Source organism: Rhinatrema bivittatum, chromosome 2, assembly GCF_901001135.1.
Source record: "Rhinatrema bivittatum chromosome 2, aRhiBiv1.1, whole genome shotgun sequence".
NCBI classification, from domain to species: domain Eukaryota; kingdom Metazoa; phylum Chordata; class Amphibia; order Gymnophiona; family Rhinatrematidae; genus Rhinatrema; species Rhinatrema bivittatum.
The window spans coordinates 256,608,267-256,625,129 of record NC_042616.1 but is presented as its reverse complement, the minus strand read 5'-3'; the positions used below and the strand labels follow the sequence as shown (position 1 = coordinate 256,625,129).

Here is a 16,863-nt window from a genome sequence, read left to right as displayed (position 1 = left end):
ACGTTACCGACATCCTAACTGTTGTCTCAAATGCTTCATAGATGGTGCAAAGCAGGTGGTGTAAGCCCTCCTCCAAGTCTGCTATGACCTGAGCCCGTGGCTGATCATCAGCGGACTGATCAACTCCTGGTTTCAGCCCTGAGGGCATTCACAGAGGTATTTGCATGATATAGAATTGATGCTGTTGTATCTTGGCATTAAGCAGCACACTCAATACCTTCTTGCCAAAATCATCCAGGTATTTTCTGTCTTTACCCGGGGGTGTATGCGAGTACAATCTAGTCTTCTTGGCTTGTTTCATGGCTGATTCTACCACCACCGATGCATGAGGCAATTGGACTGGCCCATAATGTGAGGATTTATGCATTCTAAACTTCAGGTCCGACTTCCAAGAAGTGGATGGAGTGGAAAAAGGAGACTCCCACGATTTGTCCATGAACAGCGTCCAGGACCGCATGTGAAGGGAGTGCAGTTGGCTCTGATGGAACATCAAAGATTTTAAGAATTCCATGCACCTCTGACCTGAAATCCAGCAATTTTTTGGTCTCTACCTTCAAGAACGCCCTCACCTTCTCAATGAATTTAGAATATGATAGGTCCTCTGGAGATGAAGACTGTTCTGGTGGCTCCTCTGGGAAGTCCGATGGTATATCCATGGACGAACCTGGTGAGGATGGAGAAGAGTATACAGGCTCTCACACGAGTCTCGAGGCTGCAGAGCTTAGATCAGCACTGGTATTGCTGTCTGCCTCAATGTCCTGTGGGGGAGAAGAGGGAACAGAGAGTGATAAGGCTTCCTCCGAGGGGCTAGAGAGGTACAGGTTTGTTGACCCATCTGAAGAGTCGAAAAGGAGTGAAAAATCCCTGTTATCTGCGACATGGCTTGAGAGGCTGCGCCATCTATCTGAGGGTGACGTCTGCTTTTAATTTTCTGACAATTGAGGACCTGGGACTCACAACACCTATTAGTCATTTACTCTTACTCCCAGAACAGGAGTGATCCTTTAAGGGAAATTTCATAAGATTAAACTTTGAAATTGTAACAGCCAACCAATTCTCAGCCACAGCTGATGCCTGGCTGCTAACACAGAAGCCACCCCTCTGGTAAAGGGATGGACCAAAGCGCAGCCCTGGTATTCAACCAGTTTCATTGACCTACTGAGACAGAAACAAACAAGCACGAGCCACAGGGAGCAGGAGTAGGCTAACTGCAATTCATTGCCACTGCCTGAAGGCCTGCATAAGGATAGCCTCAATTCTCCAATCCTGCGCATCCCCCAATGCTGCTTCCCCTACTACAGGAAGATTGTCCATTTGGAGACGGCACATACCAGCGCATCCACTTTCGGAAAACACAACTGCTCTTTCACTGTCTGATTCAGGGGGTACAGGCCAACCAAGGCTCATCCCGCTTTAAAATTAGCTTCCGGAGTGTCCCATTCAAGGCTAATCAAGGTATTAAAATGGGATTCTTCTTTGGCTCAGACATGGAACAAACACAGATACTCCCAACAACGTCAGAATATAGGAGATCAGAGACGGCAACCATTCTATTTGACTCCAAACCGAGAGGGATTTCCCCATTCTACAGGAAGTAAAGATCGCCCTCGTCAACTGAGCCAATGGGGTCCTCCATCAGTGGAACCCAGAGCAGACCCAGACATACACAGACGATTATCCACGGCACCAGACCTGAGGGATTTAGCAGCCTGCGATCCTGAACTTCTAGGTTTGGCCAGTTCTGCCGAACATTAGAAGGGTCTGCAGCCCTTGAAAAAATTCCACCCAAGGAAAAAGATGGAAGGATCCATGCCAAAACCAGGGGGTATTGGAGCGGCACCCACTGAGAAGTCCTCCCCTGCTGAAATTCCAGTTATGGGAGCCTTAAAACCAGGGGAAACTTCAGACCGATCCCCCTCTAGTTCCATTCCCATATCCTGCTGGGAAGGGCCGGGCTCAGCCAAATAGCAGGAGTTAACTCTCCCTGAGCCTCCAGGCAGTGCTGACAAGATTAGAGAGGATACCCTGTTGTGATGCCCGAATACGGCAAGCAGTGCAAATCACAAGGCGCTTAGGATTCTTTGCTAACAGCACCATGGATAAGACTAGCAGCACACTTACAAATGTCTGTCTATTGTGCATCCAACTGTGTGTCCGTAAAAGGCAAGACCGGATAGGATGCCCAAAAAACAGGATGCTAAAATTAGGAAGCCCTAGTACGGGACATCTATATTTCAGATTGGATATTCCAAAAGCATGTATCTCAACATGAAGGACTTAGGCATTAGGATCTGATGAACGCTCAAACTACGGATGCCCAATCTGCATGATCCAGAGAGACACCCAACCTGGATGTGCAAGCATGAAGACGTGGTAGAGCTGCATAGGAGGCGGCACGTGAACACTGCTGCAGCCTACCACACAGCATTTCAGAGAAGCCTGAGAGCAGGGCCTAGCCAAAAGGCTGCTCAACCTGTCAAATCTGCCAGGACTCTCCAAACCTCTCACAGAGGTGGGAAGGAACATCGGATCAACATGCCAAGGCTCGGAGACCAGACCAGAAAAGGGAGAGAGGAATCCCTAAAACTATCCCCCTCTCTTATGAATTTAATTATTATTAGGTTTTTTCATCCCTTTACTTGAGCTCAGCCCGTCCTGGCTGAGGATAGAGTCAGTCTCCGGCTGCAGGGGAGAGGGCTAATGCCTTCACCGCCACGCTTGGCTTACTATACTTGCTAGCCTCTCAGCTGATTCTCTCCTGGCAGCTAAGTCCAAGCTGGAAAACTGGCTCCCGGACCAAGGCACTCGACTGAAGGAGGGATCCTCAGATATCACCCTCAGGAGAACTCAACTGAGGGAGGGACCACAATATATCACCTCAGGAGAAGCGGTGCATGATTAATCTCCTTTTCCTCCTCCTCTTTTTTTTTTTTTTTTAAACAAGCAATCCTCAATAGGGAGATGCAAGTCCATCATCTGCTGGAGAATACTGGTGGGCTGACATCAGTGCAGGGAGATATATACCAAGACGTCAGCTTTACTCCATCTCCATCTGTTGGTAGAGGTGCATAACGCACTGGTTGTTGATTAACCTGTCTGAATGCTGAGAAAGATATTTATTTAATATTTGGGTATTTGCCAGGTACTTCTGACTTGGATTGTCCACTGTTGGAGGCAGGATACTGGGCTTGATGGACCCTTGGTCTGATCTAGTATGGCATATTGTACGTCCTTATGTTATATTCTTAACAAAAATGATAAGTAGTAATAATAGTACCACCTTTTCCAGTGATCACCAATTCCCATTCCACCCCTCTGATGCAACCCTACAAAGGTTCTCACTCCCAAATCTCCGAGCCTACCTTTTCTTGGACCTTACAGTAGTATCAGAAGCAGAAAGTGAAAAGTCCTCCTTCTGATACCACTGCTTTGAGGACCACAGGAGAAAAAGAGGATTAGAGAGAGGTAGGAGGGTGAAAAGGAGATGGAAGGTCTACTCTGGGCAAGTGCTAAGAAGGAAGAAGAGGTTCAGATTCAGGATGATGGCAGATTCATGATAGCATTCACTTCCAGAAGCTTTGATATGGAATTAATTTTCCCATGCAGGATCTTGATGCAAAGCTCTACTAGGAAAGTTTTCCAGTCCAAAATAGATATATTTGTAGACAGAATAATTTGAAGATTTGGAAGTTGAAAGGTAAGTTATACTGTCCTATACTCATCCACAACCCCACTGGGATCCTTAAGGGTGCAAATGGCCGGAAACTACTGTGCTCATAGCTGAAAAAAATTATTACTCTACATTAAACTAAAATGCAAGAAGAATGAAAGCAGAAGCAATGACTAGCCAATAATGAGGACAGACGTCTTAAAGAGGTGGCTCCTTCGATAAAGAACAGAAAGGAATTGAGTAAAGTTGAACTCAAGGGTTCCACCACCACCTAGTGTTTTGTGAAAGTTCAATACTTATTAGTATGTGAAACTTCAGCCTGATATGCAATGGGGTTTTTCATACTTGTGCATAAATAAAGGAACGTGCAGTGGACCCCACTGTTATTTTATTTAAGAAAATATCTTGGTCAAATCTGAAATAATTTTTACTTAAGATTAATGTCTAAAAGTAATGTCAAAAAACACACTGAATGTTTAGTCTCCAAACAGTACCTCACAACTATAGGACTAGTTCATGTGGATATAAAGAGGCTGCTCACATCCAAGTGTTCCAGAAAACCATTTTCTTCTTTGTCAATGGAATTGATTTTATTTAGAAAAATCAGTGCCTCCTTAGGATTTTGAAATTATCTGGTAAATTTTAAAAGGAGCGCGCGTATGCCCTTAAACACTCGTATCGACACACAAGCAAAGATATGCTTAATTTTGTATAGTGAGTGCAAGTACAAGCATATCATTTAAAATATCCCTGTCATGCGTAAGTGTGCAGCTTTTACATGCATATTTTAATAACATGCTCACACAAGTGACCATGGGGGGGGAGGGGGAGAAAGAGAGACTCTGTAAGAGAGGCAATCTGACACACTATATCTCTCCCACTGTAAGAGGGCACTTTCAACTCAGGGTGGGGTTTACAAAGGTCTACAGACCCATGCGCCCTAAGCAGACCAATGTAACACCGCCCCCCCTCAAAAGCCTACTCTGAGTTGACAGTGCCCTTCTGACAAAGGTGCTCTCCCACCCCCCCACCCCCCCCCCGTTCAGGAACCCTCCGACCCAAAATCTCCAGACTTGTGTCTCATCAGAACCAGTAGTAAAGTTATGCAGATAACATGGCAATGCATGCCATGATCAGACTTAGTAAAGGGGCGGGACATGGGCTTAACCCCGAATTTTGCAGTTTCCTTATTCTTGACGCACACACAGGTATGTACGCGCATATTTCCCGGCTTCTTAAAATTTGCGATGCTCGCGCACTGCCCACATACTTGTGGATGGGGCTATTTTTTTGTGCGAGCAACACTTTTAAAATCTACCTCTAAGGCTATAAAAATAATCAAAAAACTGAGAAACAAGGCTGTAAGAATTCATAATTAAAATCATTTGCCTGCCAGGTTGATTCTTTAGACATAACTTACAAACAAATATATAGCTAGCTTCCCAAGGAAATGTTGTGTTAGGAAATCTGTTGTATCATTATAAAATTCTATTATTTCCTAGGTCCAAGGTTACAATACAGTTTATTTCTTCTTTATAACATAGGATCCAGTTCTAATTTTTAATAACCAGTGCCATCTAAAAACTTAGAACTTTAAATCTGCATTCTGCATAATCTTGATAAGAACATAAGAATTGCCATACTGGGTCAGACCAAGGGTCCATCAAGCCCAGTATCCTGTTTCCAACAGTGGCCAATCCAAGTCACAAGTACCCAAACATTAAATAGATCTCAGGCTATTATTGCTTATTAATTAATAGCAGTTTATGGATTTTTCCTCTAGGAATTTCTCTAAATCTTTTTTAATCCCAGTTATACTAACTGCTGTAACCACATCCTCAGGCAATGAATTCCAGAGATTAACTATGCGCTGAGTGAAAAAGAATATTCTTTGATTTGTTGTAAAGGAGCTGCTTGCTAACTTCAAGGAGTGCCTCCTAGTCCTTCTATTATCTGAGAGAGTAAATATCCGATTTATAGTAACCTGTTCAAGTCCTTTCATGATTTTGTAGACCTCTATCATATTCCCCCCTCAGTCATCTGAAGCTTGAATTTCCTTTATTTGCTGGATTTGTTGCTATTCCCCTTACTTTTATTTATTCCCACTAATGCCCCTCATTCTTTTCTAGAAACACACATCTGCTTCTTTCTATATTTTGTCTGGGTTCCTACTATCTGAAAGTTAACTATACTCAACCTATTACATAAGCGCTGCATACATACTAAATTCTTCTTTAATCTGTTGTGATTACTCAATGGCATCATCCCGCTCCAGAACATCTGACTATGGCCCAGAATGCAGTAGAGTTTTTTCAGCTATAAGAATATTTCTTTGAACCTGGCTACATAGATATCAACCATCAAGAATTCTGAGCGGTATCGTTGAGTACGAGTTGTGCTGGGCGCTGCTGAGGAGAGTCAAGAGGAACCCTATGCTTTATGCACAGCTCTCATTTGGCATATGTTGGACACTTATTCTAGCATTGCTTGGAGGAAGGTATGCAAGGTTTGCCAATCCTCAGGAGTAGAAAGCATGGATGCCTTGCTTGTTGCTTTCCGCTCATAAAGGCATTTTGTTGCAATGGAAACAGGTCCATTCACCTACTGTGCGGACCTGAGTGGAGAATTCATTAACTTTAAAGAATGCCGAGAGGGCAGCAATGCAGAGCATGGAGGGCACCAGGAAACTGCAATATGATATGAGGAATGTTTGGAAGGTAATTGGTTAACCATAATTAATGTGTTTGACAATAAGATATCAGATACTGAAGGTTACTATTATAAATTAATCTTGCCTGTGTGTTCTTCTGTGCACACTGCACTAACTGGTGGCCCCTTTTTCGTCTATGTTTCTAAATCCACTTCTGAATGCAGAAAAACTAGATGTTAGTTGATGGTTTTTAACAGTTTTGCATCTTATTTTGTTTAAATACAAATTAACTTTAAGAAAAAAGGTTTATTTCCCATTACTTCTTGCTCTTGCAGATGATCTGAACACAACTCCAGAAACAAACCCACAGCTATGAGATTTTCTACTCTGTAAACTATTAGATTTGAACAAACAACTGCCGAGCAACTGAAGGCAAAAACTGCTCCAAACACCCAGGCAGCAGCTTGTTTTCCAGTTCAATATTGTCTAGTAGAAATGTTTACTTTATATTCTAATGTATCACATCTATGCCACTTCTCCCTCCCAGCACCCTCCACTAAAAGTTACCTTCTGTCCTGACTGTATCTCAGACCAGGGGGCTTCGTAGTCCATTTTCCAAAGCTCCTGTGCAAGACTGTAGAAGTTAATTTCATAGTCATATGGCTTTCGGGATAGATCCTTTATTACTGCAAAAAAAAAAAAAAATTCCAAAATAAATTTTGGCTGAATTTCTTTTTACTGTATCAGATGTAAGCTTGAGGAAAGGAGATATATGGTACATATACAAAAAAATTAAAATTAGAGTAAAATATTCTTAAAGGCACAATCAAACCATATGCACAGCAGGACTTTTATTCAGTAAAAAAAAGTAACATTACCCTTTTTCAGCTACTTGTCTAAAATGCACAGCCACATACAAGGTTCAAATTAAACACCAAAATGCAATCTCCTTGATTAAATGTTATTGACAAAACAAACAATGCTAAAAACATATTCTGGGATTACTCGTTTAAAAAAAAGTTATTGTAGGAGATCTACTAAATGATTGCAATCGAGACTCAGAGAGGGTAATTTTTTAAGAGCCCGCGTAGGGCTGAAATCCACGAAGAGAAAGCAGACTTATGTGTATTTAAAAATTGGGGGTATGTAGAAACCTGCATGGTATATGCACACACATTCACACCTGCTTAACAGCAGATATAAGTGTGAATGCATACAGTTACGCACAGGCTTTTGAAAATCAAAAGTAAACGCATAAAAAAAATCGATTACCTGCCCCAACTCTGCCCTCCTGAAACGCATCTTCCACGCATACTTTTACGCGCACAATCCCCAGGGCAATTTCCAAAAAACCCACTTACATGCATAAATGCTTTTGAAAATCAGGCCCAAATATTAAACCGTGTAGTGCGTGTTTCTAGTTCCCCATTTTATTTCAAAGTGATTTACATATACATAAACATATTTATTTTATGGGGTCTATTTTTAGCCACTGTCCAGCCAGATAAAAGTATCAGGCTGTTGGGATATACCCAGCTATTCGGAAGTCCTAAAGGTTTCCAGCTAGTTTAGCCTGATAATGCAGAAAATTTGCATTTATCTGGCTAACTTAGCCAGATGACACGTTATCTGTCTATTTCAGGGTCAGTCAGAACGGCAGGATTTTCAAATCTCACCATTTGAGCTCCCCCTCAGATTAGCAAAGATCTCCTCTTCAGTTGCTCTGATCAACATCAGGGTAGTGGCTCTGTGTTCCCCCATGGTTTGGGGAGAAAGATTATTCCATGGGGATTCTTTCAGACCCCTGGCCAGACTTGCCTCAGCATCTCTCTCTTCTGGGAGATCTCGTCTACTCCAAGTTTCTGGATAATTTGACAAAGACGATGCTCATCAGTGTCATAAAGGAAAAGGAGCCGAGAACAGATGTAGTCAGACTTCTTCAGTACCTACAACCTCCAGTGGACTTTGCGGCTATCTCAGTGAACTAACTTCAAGGACCTGCAAATGAAGATGTTGCAGGCACAGGACCAATTTTGATGAATTTGCAACCCGCCTCCTCCGATGGACAGAGAGATTCAGTCCTTCCTCTTGGAACGGCTCCAAGTCACCCAAGAAGTGGTAAATCTTGAAAATTGCGGCGTATGGCTACCGCTTTTGCTTCTTTTGCCCTCCTCCTACCCAACAGATTCCAGTTTTCATCTCTGACCCTTCTTAATCTGCCCATCTGCAGCTGGAGGTTGAGTCGCTCCTTCTGCAGAAGATTGCTGAAACTGTCACTTCTCAGGAGATTGGCTAAGGATTCTGTTCCTAGTATTTCCTAATCCCCAAGAATTGGAGGGATTGAGACCTCTAATGGACTTGTGAAGACTCAACATGTTGTTGGAGAAAGAGATTCAAGATGAAATGCCTCCAGGCGATTCTTCTTTTCATTCAGCAGTAGAGATTGGATGTGTGCTCTGGCTCAAAAGACAATTATGCACATATTCCCATTTACCCCCACCCATCAGACATTCCTTGGTTTGTGGTGAAAGATGTACACTACCAATACAAATTGCTCCCCTTTGGCATGAGCACAAAGTAGGAACACACAACAAGAGGCCTGTAACATTCCCTTGCAGGTTTCTCCTACAGGCCCCAACCTGTATGCTCCTTCACTTGGATGCTATACCTCTAGAACATAGAGGAACTTAAGGTTGGCTTTGGGGCCTAACTGTGTGGAACCTTTTGGGAGGGAGTGGAAACTGAACCTGGATATTTCAGAAAGGTTGGATCTGATATTTAGCACCACTTAGCCAGATAAGTCCCAAACTTGTACGATTAAGTGGCGGCATCTGAATATTCAATGGCTGCCAATTAGCCAGATAACTTCTTATCCGACGAAATAGTTAGCCAGCTAAGTGTTGAGACAAATAGAGGTGTAATGGGGAGGAGCTATTCATCCAGCTAAATAAGTAGTTATATTTAGACTTATCCGGCTAATAGGGTGATTTATCAAAATGCATTATGGCATTAACACCGCAATAATGCATGGCACGAATGCAAATTTTTCGAAGGGGAAGGATTTAAGAAATGAGGGGCAATATATAAGCTGTGCGATATGCCCGTAACCCAATTTGCGCTAAAGATGTGAGAGAGAGAGAGAGAGAGAGAGAGACAGACAGACACTCTGGGGAGGCCTTCACAGTATTCAACTATTTATATTACGATAGGAGGGCCAGCTAATAACTAGAGGTGATGTTTTGGTGGTGGTTTAGGGTTTTGGGGCCAGTTTAACATGCAGAGCGAGACGTACGAATAGCACAGTACATTTTGGTGAAGATTTTAAGTTATTTGGAGCAGGGGCGGATTGGCCTATCGGGGGATCGGGCATCCCCCGGTGGGCTGGTCGCTCTAGTCACGTGGTCTGCTGAGCGCGGTTGTGACAGAGCCGCGCTCGGCAGACCACATGGTATCTCCTGGGCCGGCCTGGGCAGCAAATCTCTGGGCCGGTCGTCATCGGGAATCCGCCCCTGATTTGGAGTGAGGAAAGTCTCACAAAAATGAGATTTCTACAATGTTCTCTTGCCCTAGCTTGACAGTACCATTATAGAATCTGTCAAGCTAGGGCAAGAGAACACTGTAGGAATCTCATCTTTGTGAGACTTTCCTCACTCCAAATGATTTCAAATCTTCACTGAGTTGTACTGTGCTGTTCATTTGTATCATTCTGCATGTCAATCTGGCCCCAAAACCCTAAACCACCACCAAAACCTCACTTTGAGTTATTAGCTGGCCCTCCTATAGTGATATAAATTGTTGACTTCTATGAATGCCTTGTTAAGAGTCTCTCCCCCCCCCAGTAGTAATAGCCTGTCTGGGAACTTCACAAGTAGCAAAATACAATACACTACCTATGCAAAGCACCAACATAGATTCAGTACTGTGTGCTCAGGCCGAGCGCACCATTAGCCCCCGTTTGGACGCGCGTTTTCCACGCGCTATTACCCCTTATACAGTAATGTTGATGAGCCTATTAGTTAGTCCCGAGCGATACAGAAAGTAAAATGTGCAGTGAAGCCGCACATTTTACTCTCAGAAATTAACACACCTGCCCAAAGGCAGGCATTAATTTCGGCCAGCACTGGGAAAGTGTACAGAAAGGCAGAAAAAACTGATTTTCTGTACATTCTCCGACTTAATATCATAGCAATATTAAGTCGGAGGCCCCAAAAAAAAAAAAAAATTTTAAAAATCTGCCCGCGGCCTGCGAGTTGGAAAATAGATGCTCAATTTTGCCAGCATCCGTTTTCCGAACCCGTGGCTGTCAGCAGGTTCGACAACCAACACCGGTAAAATTGAGCGACGGCTGTCAAACCTGCTGACAGCCACCGCTGCTGCCAATGAGGCGCTAGTGTCCCTAGTGCTTCCTTATTAGTGCAGGCCCTCATTTGCATACAGAATCGCGCGCCCAGGAGAGTGGCCTGGGCGCGCGTTGGGAGAGCGGGCGCTCGCCTCAGAGTGCCGGCTCTCCCGCGCATTTTACTGAATCGGCCCGATAGCGCGTGGTGCAGTAATTCTAAAATTAGCATAAACATGCCCCTTTTCCTTATCACGGGCGTTATCCATGCAAAATTATAGCATTTTGACGAATCTAGGGGTAATTAGCTGGATAAGTTAGATCTGCTATTGAGCAGGTCTAAAGTTAGCCAGATAAACTTATCAGACTAAAAATTATCCCGGCTAAATTAGCTGCATATGTTTATCTGGCTAACTTCTCTGGCCAGCTATCATTTGAATATGGACCTCTTGGTGGGTCGTGTATAGATAGCAGAGCAAGGGAGTTACTGGGTAAGAGCCCTAATCTCTGTAGTTCTTCCAAGTCCAATGGCTTTGCTGAGAGCACCAGGATCTCCTGGGCACATGTGCATGGTTCCAACAGCTGACACTGAGGGAGAGAATTGAAGCAGACAGACTACGGCTTCATCCAGAAGCCTATGCCATGCATACCATGGATACGCAATCCATACCCTCAAATCACATCCAGCCTGGAGAGCGTAGGAGAAAGGAAGAGACTGAGCTCAGATATTTTCTGGCCCAATCTTTTCAGATCCATCCTAATGCCAGTGAAAAATCGGACAGCCCTGATTCAGGAAGACAACATCAGAGGATCTTGTCTACATCACCAACCTGTTGTGTTGGGGCAGCAGTGGAACAATGCTACAATATATAAGGGCTTCAAAGACATGTGGAAAGATCTTCACACCCAAACTCAAAACATTTCAAGAACTGGTCAGCTAAAAGAAGCCATTAATACCCTGAAAGCCGTGCATGCTGAAGTCTTATTCCATCTATGGTCATCAGACAGATTAACCACAACAATTACAGAAATGACCATCTGTGTATGCCAGCTAACAGATTCAAGGGGACTGACACCAGCACTGCACGCCCCATCCACCAAATCGATGGACTCCTTCCACTGAATCCATGCCACATGGACATGGCCATGGCCATCTCAGAGGATGCCAGATCATAAGTGGAAATGTTTCTGAGGAACATCAAATCTTGGATGGGAAAAGGCTGCCTCCTGACTATCCCTCATAGTTTCTTCTCGATGGTTTCTGTGAGGGACTTACCCCTCACCTGCTGAAGTCTTATCTCTGTCTTGCAGACTGTAGGAACCATCTTTGACACACAGGAGATAGAACACAAGCAGTGAAACATTTATACACAATAATGGTAATGGCTAAGAAATTGTGGGGTGGCATTTATTTACAATTATAATAGCACAGTGGTTTACACATTCCTGCATAGGGAGAAGAATAGTCAGCAGAAAAAAGTAGGTGGTATTGCCTCTGTATAAGTCCCTGGTAAGACCTCATTTGGAATGCTTCATAGAAGTTTTGGAGACGTCAACGTCAAAACTATATAAACCAATTGGAGTTGGTGCAAAGAGTGGCTATAAAATGATAGGTGATTCTCGTTCAAAAGCATATAGGGACAGCAAAGGTCCAAACATGTATTCCCTAGAGGAAAAGTGAGATTAGGGGAGATATATGAGAGACATTTAAAATATCTCTAAGGTTTCCATGCACAGGAGGTGAGCCTCTTTCAAAGGAAAGGAGGCTCTAGAACGAGAAGGAAGCCTAAAGCTTTTCTGTTTTACCAAGCATGACCAGAGCTGACCAGAATAAGTCAGGTACTGGGATGCTCAAGTAATTTGGAGCATTCTTGACCACCAAGTAAATATAAAAAAATGGATAAACGAAAAAGCTGTAACATAGTAAATGACAACAAATAAAGATCAAGTGGCCCATCCATTCTGCTCACATGAGATTCTTCTAGCTTTCTATCACCCTAGGTGGATGAGCCTACATATTCCCATGTACAAACCAACACCAGCTCTCCCCAACTCCCACCATGTTTTCCACCCGACCTCTGAATCCCCCTCCCCCATCACTGCCCTCCACATCTGCTACCAATTTTAAAAAAACAATTAGGCATATTGTAAGAGATCAGCTCAGCACACCTTGTTGCGTTTCCACTTCGGTTTTAAGTTGCAGAAGCTCTATTTCTTTTGTTTGCAGTTGTTCATTCAAGGTTTTCATGGATTCTACACTATCCTTTACCTGGGAAAGAGAGAAAGAAAAAAGCATGAACACTTTTGGACTACCTTTAAAATTACTATTAATATTAAAACAATCTTTGCAGGCCTGTTTGTTACACAGTAATAATGGGAGATTTCAATTAATCCAATAGTGATAGGGTGAATGTGTCATTAGGGCATGTCAGTGATATTAAGGGGGGAATTTTAAAAGCACGGCACGCACCAAAACTGGGAAATACGCGAGTATGTTTGGCTGGCATGCGCCAAGCGGATTTTAAAAGCCGCACAAATGCACGCACAAATAAGAAATTGCAAAAAAGGGGCGGGGTGCGGTCATGGTCTCAACGGGCATGGACATTCCAGGACTAACATAAAATGTGCGCGTAAGTATTTATCAGCACAAGTGCAGCAGGGTACCTTGCTACATAACTTTACTACTTCTATGGATGGAGTACTGGGGAAACTGGTAATTGAGTCAGCACTTGTCTACTAAAATCCCCCCATTTATGCGGTAGAGGCGGCATTTGTACGCACATGTGTACATCCATATAAAGTTGTATGCACATGTACGTGCAGACAGCCTATTTTTTTTTTTACCACACATATATGCACGTCTATTATAAAATGGCTGCATTCTTTGGTTCGAGCCAGCATACATGCGTACATATGTGTGTCCACAAGTCTGTATTAAAGTTACCATCTAAGTTTCTAGACCAGGTTTCTAAGCCTGTCTTGGGAGACCACCAGCCAGTCAGGTTTTCAGGATATCCACAATCAATATGTATGTTAAATCTGCATTTAATGGAGTTACTGCATGCAAATCTCTCACATGCATATATACTGTAGATATCCTGAAAATATGACTGGCTGCGAGTCCCCCAGGTCAGGCTTGGGAACCACTGGTCTAGACACCATAAATGACTGCTTTATGGAGCATCTGGTCCGAGAACTAATAAGAGAAGGGGGGGGGGCCAGCTACTTCAAATCTAGTTCTCATTGGAATGCAGGATCTGGGGCAAAGGGTAACAGTGGTCCACCCACTTGGCAATAGTGATCATAATGCAATCAAAATTTGAGATAATCATTGGAGGAAAAATAATAAATAAAATTACTGAAACATAACTAAAAAGGGAGACTATGGTAAGATGAGGTAGCTGGTTAGAATAAAACTTGAAGGGGCAATTACAAGGGGTAAAAAAAAGAATCTGCATAAAACATGGAGACAGTTTCAAAACACTATCGGCCGAATTTTAAGGGGGCTACGCGTAAAATCCGGAGTTTACATGCATGGCCAGGCCTTGCGTGCGCCCCACAAATTTTCAAAGAGGCCTGGCCACGCGTGTAAACCCTGGTAAGAACACAAGTGCCGGGCCTCTTCAAAGGGGCGGGCCGGAACAGCGCCATTGAATGCTGGCCCGAAGACTCATGCGCCGGCCAGCGCAACTTACTTCAGCTCAGGACTTGAAGTTATAAAACAGAAAAATTAAAGAAAGATAGGTAGGGTTTAGGGGGTGGGGAAGAGAGGAGAGGGGAGGAGAGAGGGAGTTTAGGTAGGAGGTAGGGAACTGGGGAAGGCCCGAATGCATCGCCGCATGGAGTTTGCATAAATTCTCCCTCCCTTACATGCGCTGCCCGCACATATATGCGCGGATTATAAAATCCGGCAGGCATGTGTGCGCGGCCATTGGATTTTATAAGATGCGTGCGCATGTTATAAAATTGGCGTGTCCATGTTTGTGCGCCGGGAACCGCGCACACCTTATAAAATCTACCCTTGTCTTGGAAGGCCAGATAAAATGAATTCCACAAATTAAAAAAAGTCAAAAGAAGAGCAAGCATCTGCCTGAATGACTAAATGGTGCTGAGAAAGAGACCATCAAAACCAAAAAGGCATCTTTTAAAAAAACGAGTAAAATATGAAGGCACAAAAACACCGCCAAATTAGATGTAAAACATTAATAAAACAGGCCAAGAGACAATTTGAGGAGCAACATGCCAAAGAGCAAAAGCTAATAAAAACATTTTCAAGTACATTAAAAATAAAAAACTTGCAAGGGAGTCAGTTGGGCCATTAGATGACTGGGCTTAAAATGGAGGATAAAGCTATAGCTGGAATTCTGAATTTGGTCTTTACAAAGGAGACTCACACCTGAACCATTTTTTTGCAGATGATTTTTCAGAGGAATTGAATCAATCCAGTGTGAATACAGAAGAGGTGCTACAGCAAACCGATAAACTAAAGAGCAGCAAATCATTAGTACCTGGTGGTATTCAATCCAGTGCTCTCAAGGAATTCAACTATGAAATTTCAGACTTCCTACTGGTAATCTGTAACCTATCATTCAAATCTGCTTCTTTACCCAAGGACAGGAGGGTAACACATTTAGCACCAATTTTCAAAAAGAGCTCCAGAGGTGACCAAAGTAACTGCATACCAGCGAGTCTGACATCGGTGATAGATAAAATGTTGGAAGCTATGGATAAGAATAAAATTATCGGTCATGTGGATAAGTACAAGGTTTAATGGAAAAGAGACAGCATGGATTTAGCAAAGGGAGACTGTGCTTTACTAGCATTTGCATTATTTGAAAATTTGAACAAACATGTGGATAAAGATGAGCTGATCAATATAGTGTACTTGAATTTTCAGAAGGAATTTGTGAGACTCCTTAGGAAATTAAAATGTTATGGGATAGGAAACTTCAGTTAAGCACCCAACTACGTCATCACTCTTCAGCTAGACCCATCAGAGGAGCTTACAAAGGCACTCTACATGTTCCCTCAACAAAATCCTCGCTCCAGAAACGTACCATATCTACTGCTGGCCCCATTCAATGGAACGCGCTCCCGCCAGATATCTGTCTAGAGATCTGCCACTCCACATTCAAAAAGAAACTTAAAACCTGGCTCTTTAAACAAGCCTTTACAGGACCATAAGCACCTTTTTCCCCTACAACCAGCAAGAGTTCCTCATCATATCATTCTCCAGGATCTACTTGACTCTGTATCCATTCTCTTGCTGCAGGTCTCACGTGACATCTACTGTTTTGCTTTTATGCTTTTGTTTTTATTTATACTGCTCTCTGAGATGTTAGACAATTTGTTTACATTACAATGTTTATTTTGATCTAGTTTTACCCTCTTCCAAGTTCCACAACCTTGTTCTATGTAATGCCTATCGGCAAAAATTTATGTTCAGTTTCAATGTAAACCGATGTGATTTGTATTTCATACAGGAACACCGGTATATAAAAATCTAAAAATAAATAAATAAAATGTTTTATTGTGGATTGGTAACTGGTTAAAAAATAGGAAACAAAGAAGATACATTTCAAACAACTCCACGCAGCGGCAAATATGCGCGAATATGGCCACGCCAAGATCTATGCTAGTATTTTATGACTTGCGCATATCATATACCCATGTATTATGAGATACAGGTATCTCTACTCCACAACATATGCACGTATGTATGTTTCTGTGCCAATACATGCAATGCATAGAAAGTATTTCAATGTACTGAACGTGTGTACTTTTCTTTATTTTAAAAATATATGCACATATGTTTTACATGCAAAAATACAATAGGATATGTTATTGTTTGGTGTGGTAATTCTAAAATTTCCCTAAACACTCCCCTTTTTCTTATCACGGGCGTTATCAATGCATTAACGCATTTTAATGAATCTAGGGGAAAGAAAGATAATAGTGGAGTGCTTCAAGAATCTGTATTGGGCCTAATGTTTAATTTATTGCTATTACTTATTTTTATTTCTTTTTTTTATATTTTAGAGTGCTACTAGACATACGCAACTTATTCATTAATGATCTGGAAAAGTGCATGAGTGAAGTGATCAAATTTGTAGATGGAACAAAAAATAGTCAAAGTAGTTAACACACAAGCAGACTTTATGGAACTGGAGAAGGGCCTTGTGAGACAGGGAAACATCTAAATTGCAG

The 16,863-nt window shown here is 42.6% G+C and overlaps 1 protein-coding gene across 3 annotated transcripts in view; it reads right to left on the bottom strand.

The window, feature by feature from the left end:
• AZI2 (5-azacytidine induced 2) overlaps window positions 1-16,863 on the bottom strand; it is a 137,113-nt gene that overhangs the window by 35,155 nt on the left and 85,095 nt on the right. For all 3 annotated transcript variants that reach the window (XM_029589425.1, XM_029589423.1, XM_029589424.1), the window contains exons 4-5: window positions 12,826-12,925; window positions 6,888-7,006 (exon numbers count right to left, since the gene is read on the bottom strand). In XM_029589425.1, the coding sequence (XP_029445285.1) occupies window positions 6,888-7,006; window positions 12,826-12,925 (219 nt within the window). The remainder of the gene's footprint in view (window positions 1-6,887; window positions 7,007-12,825; window positions 12,926-16,863) is intronic.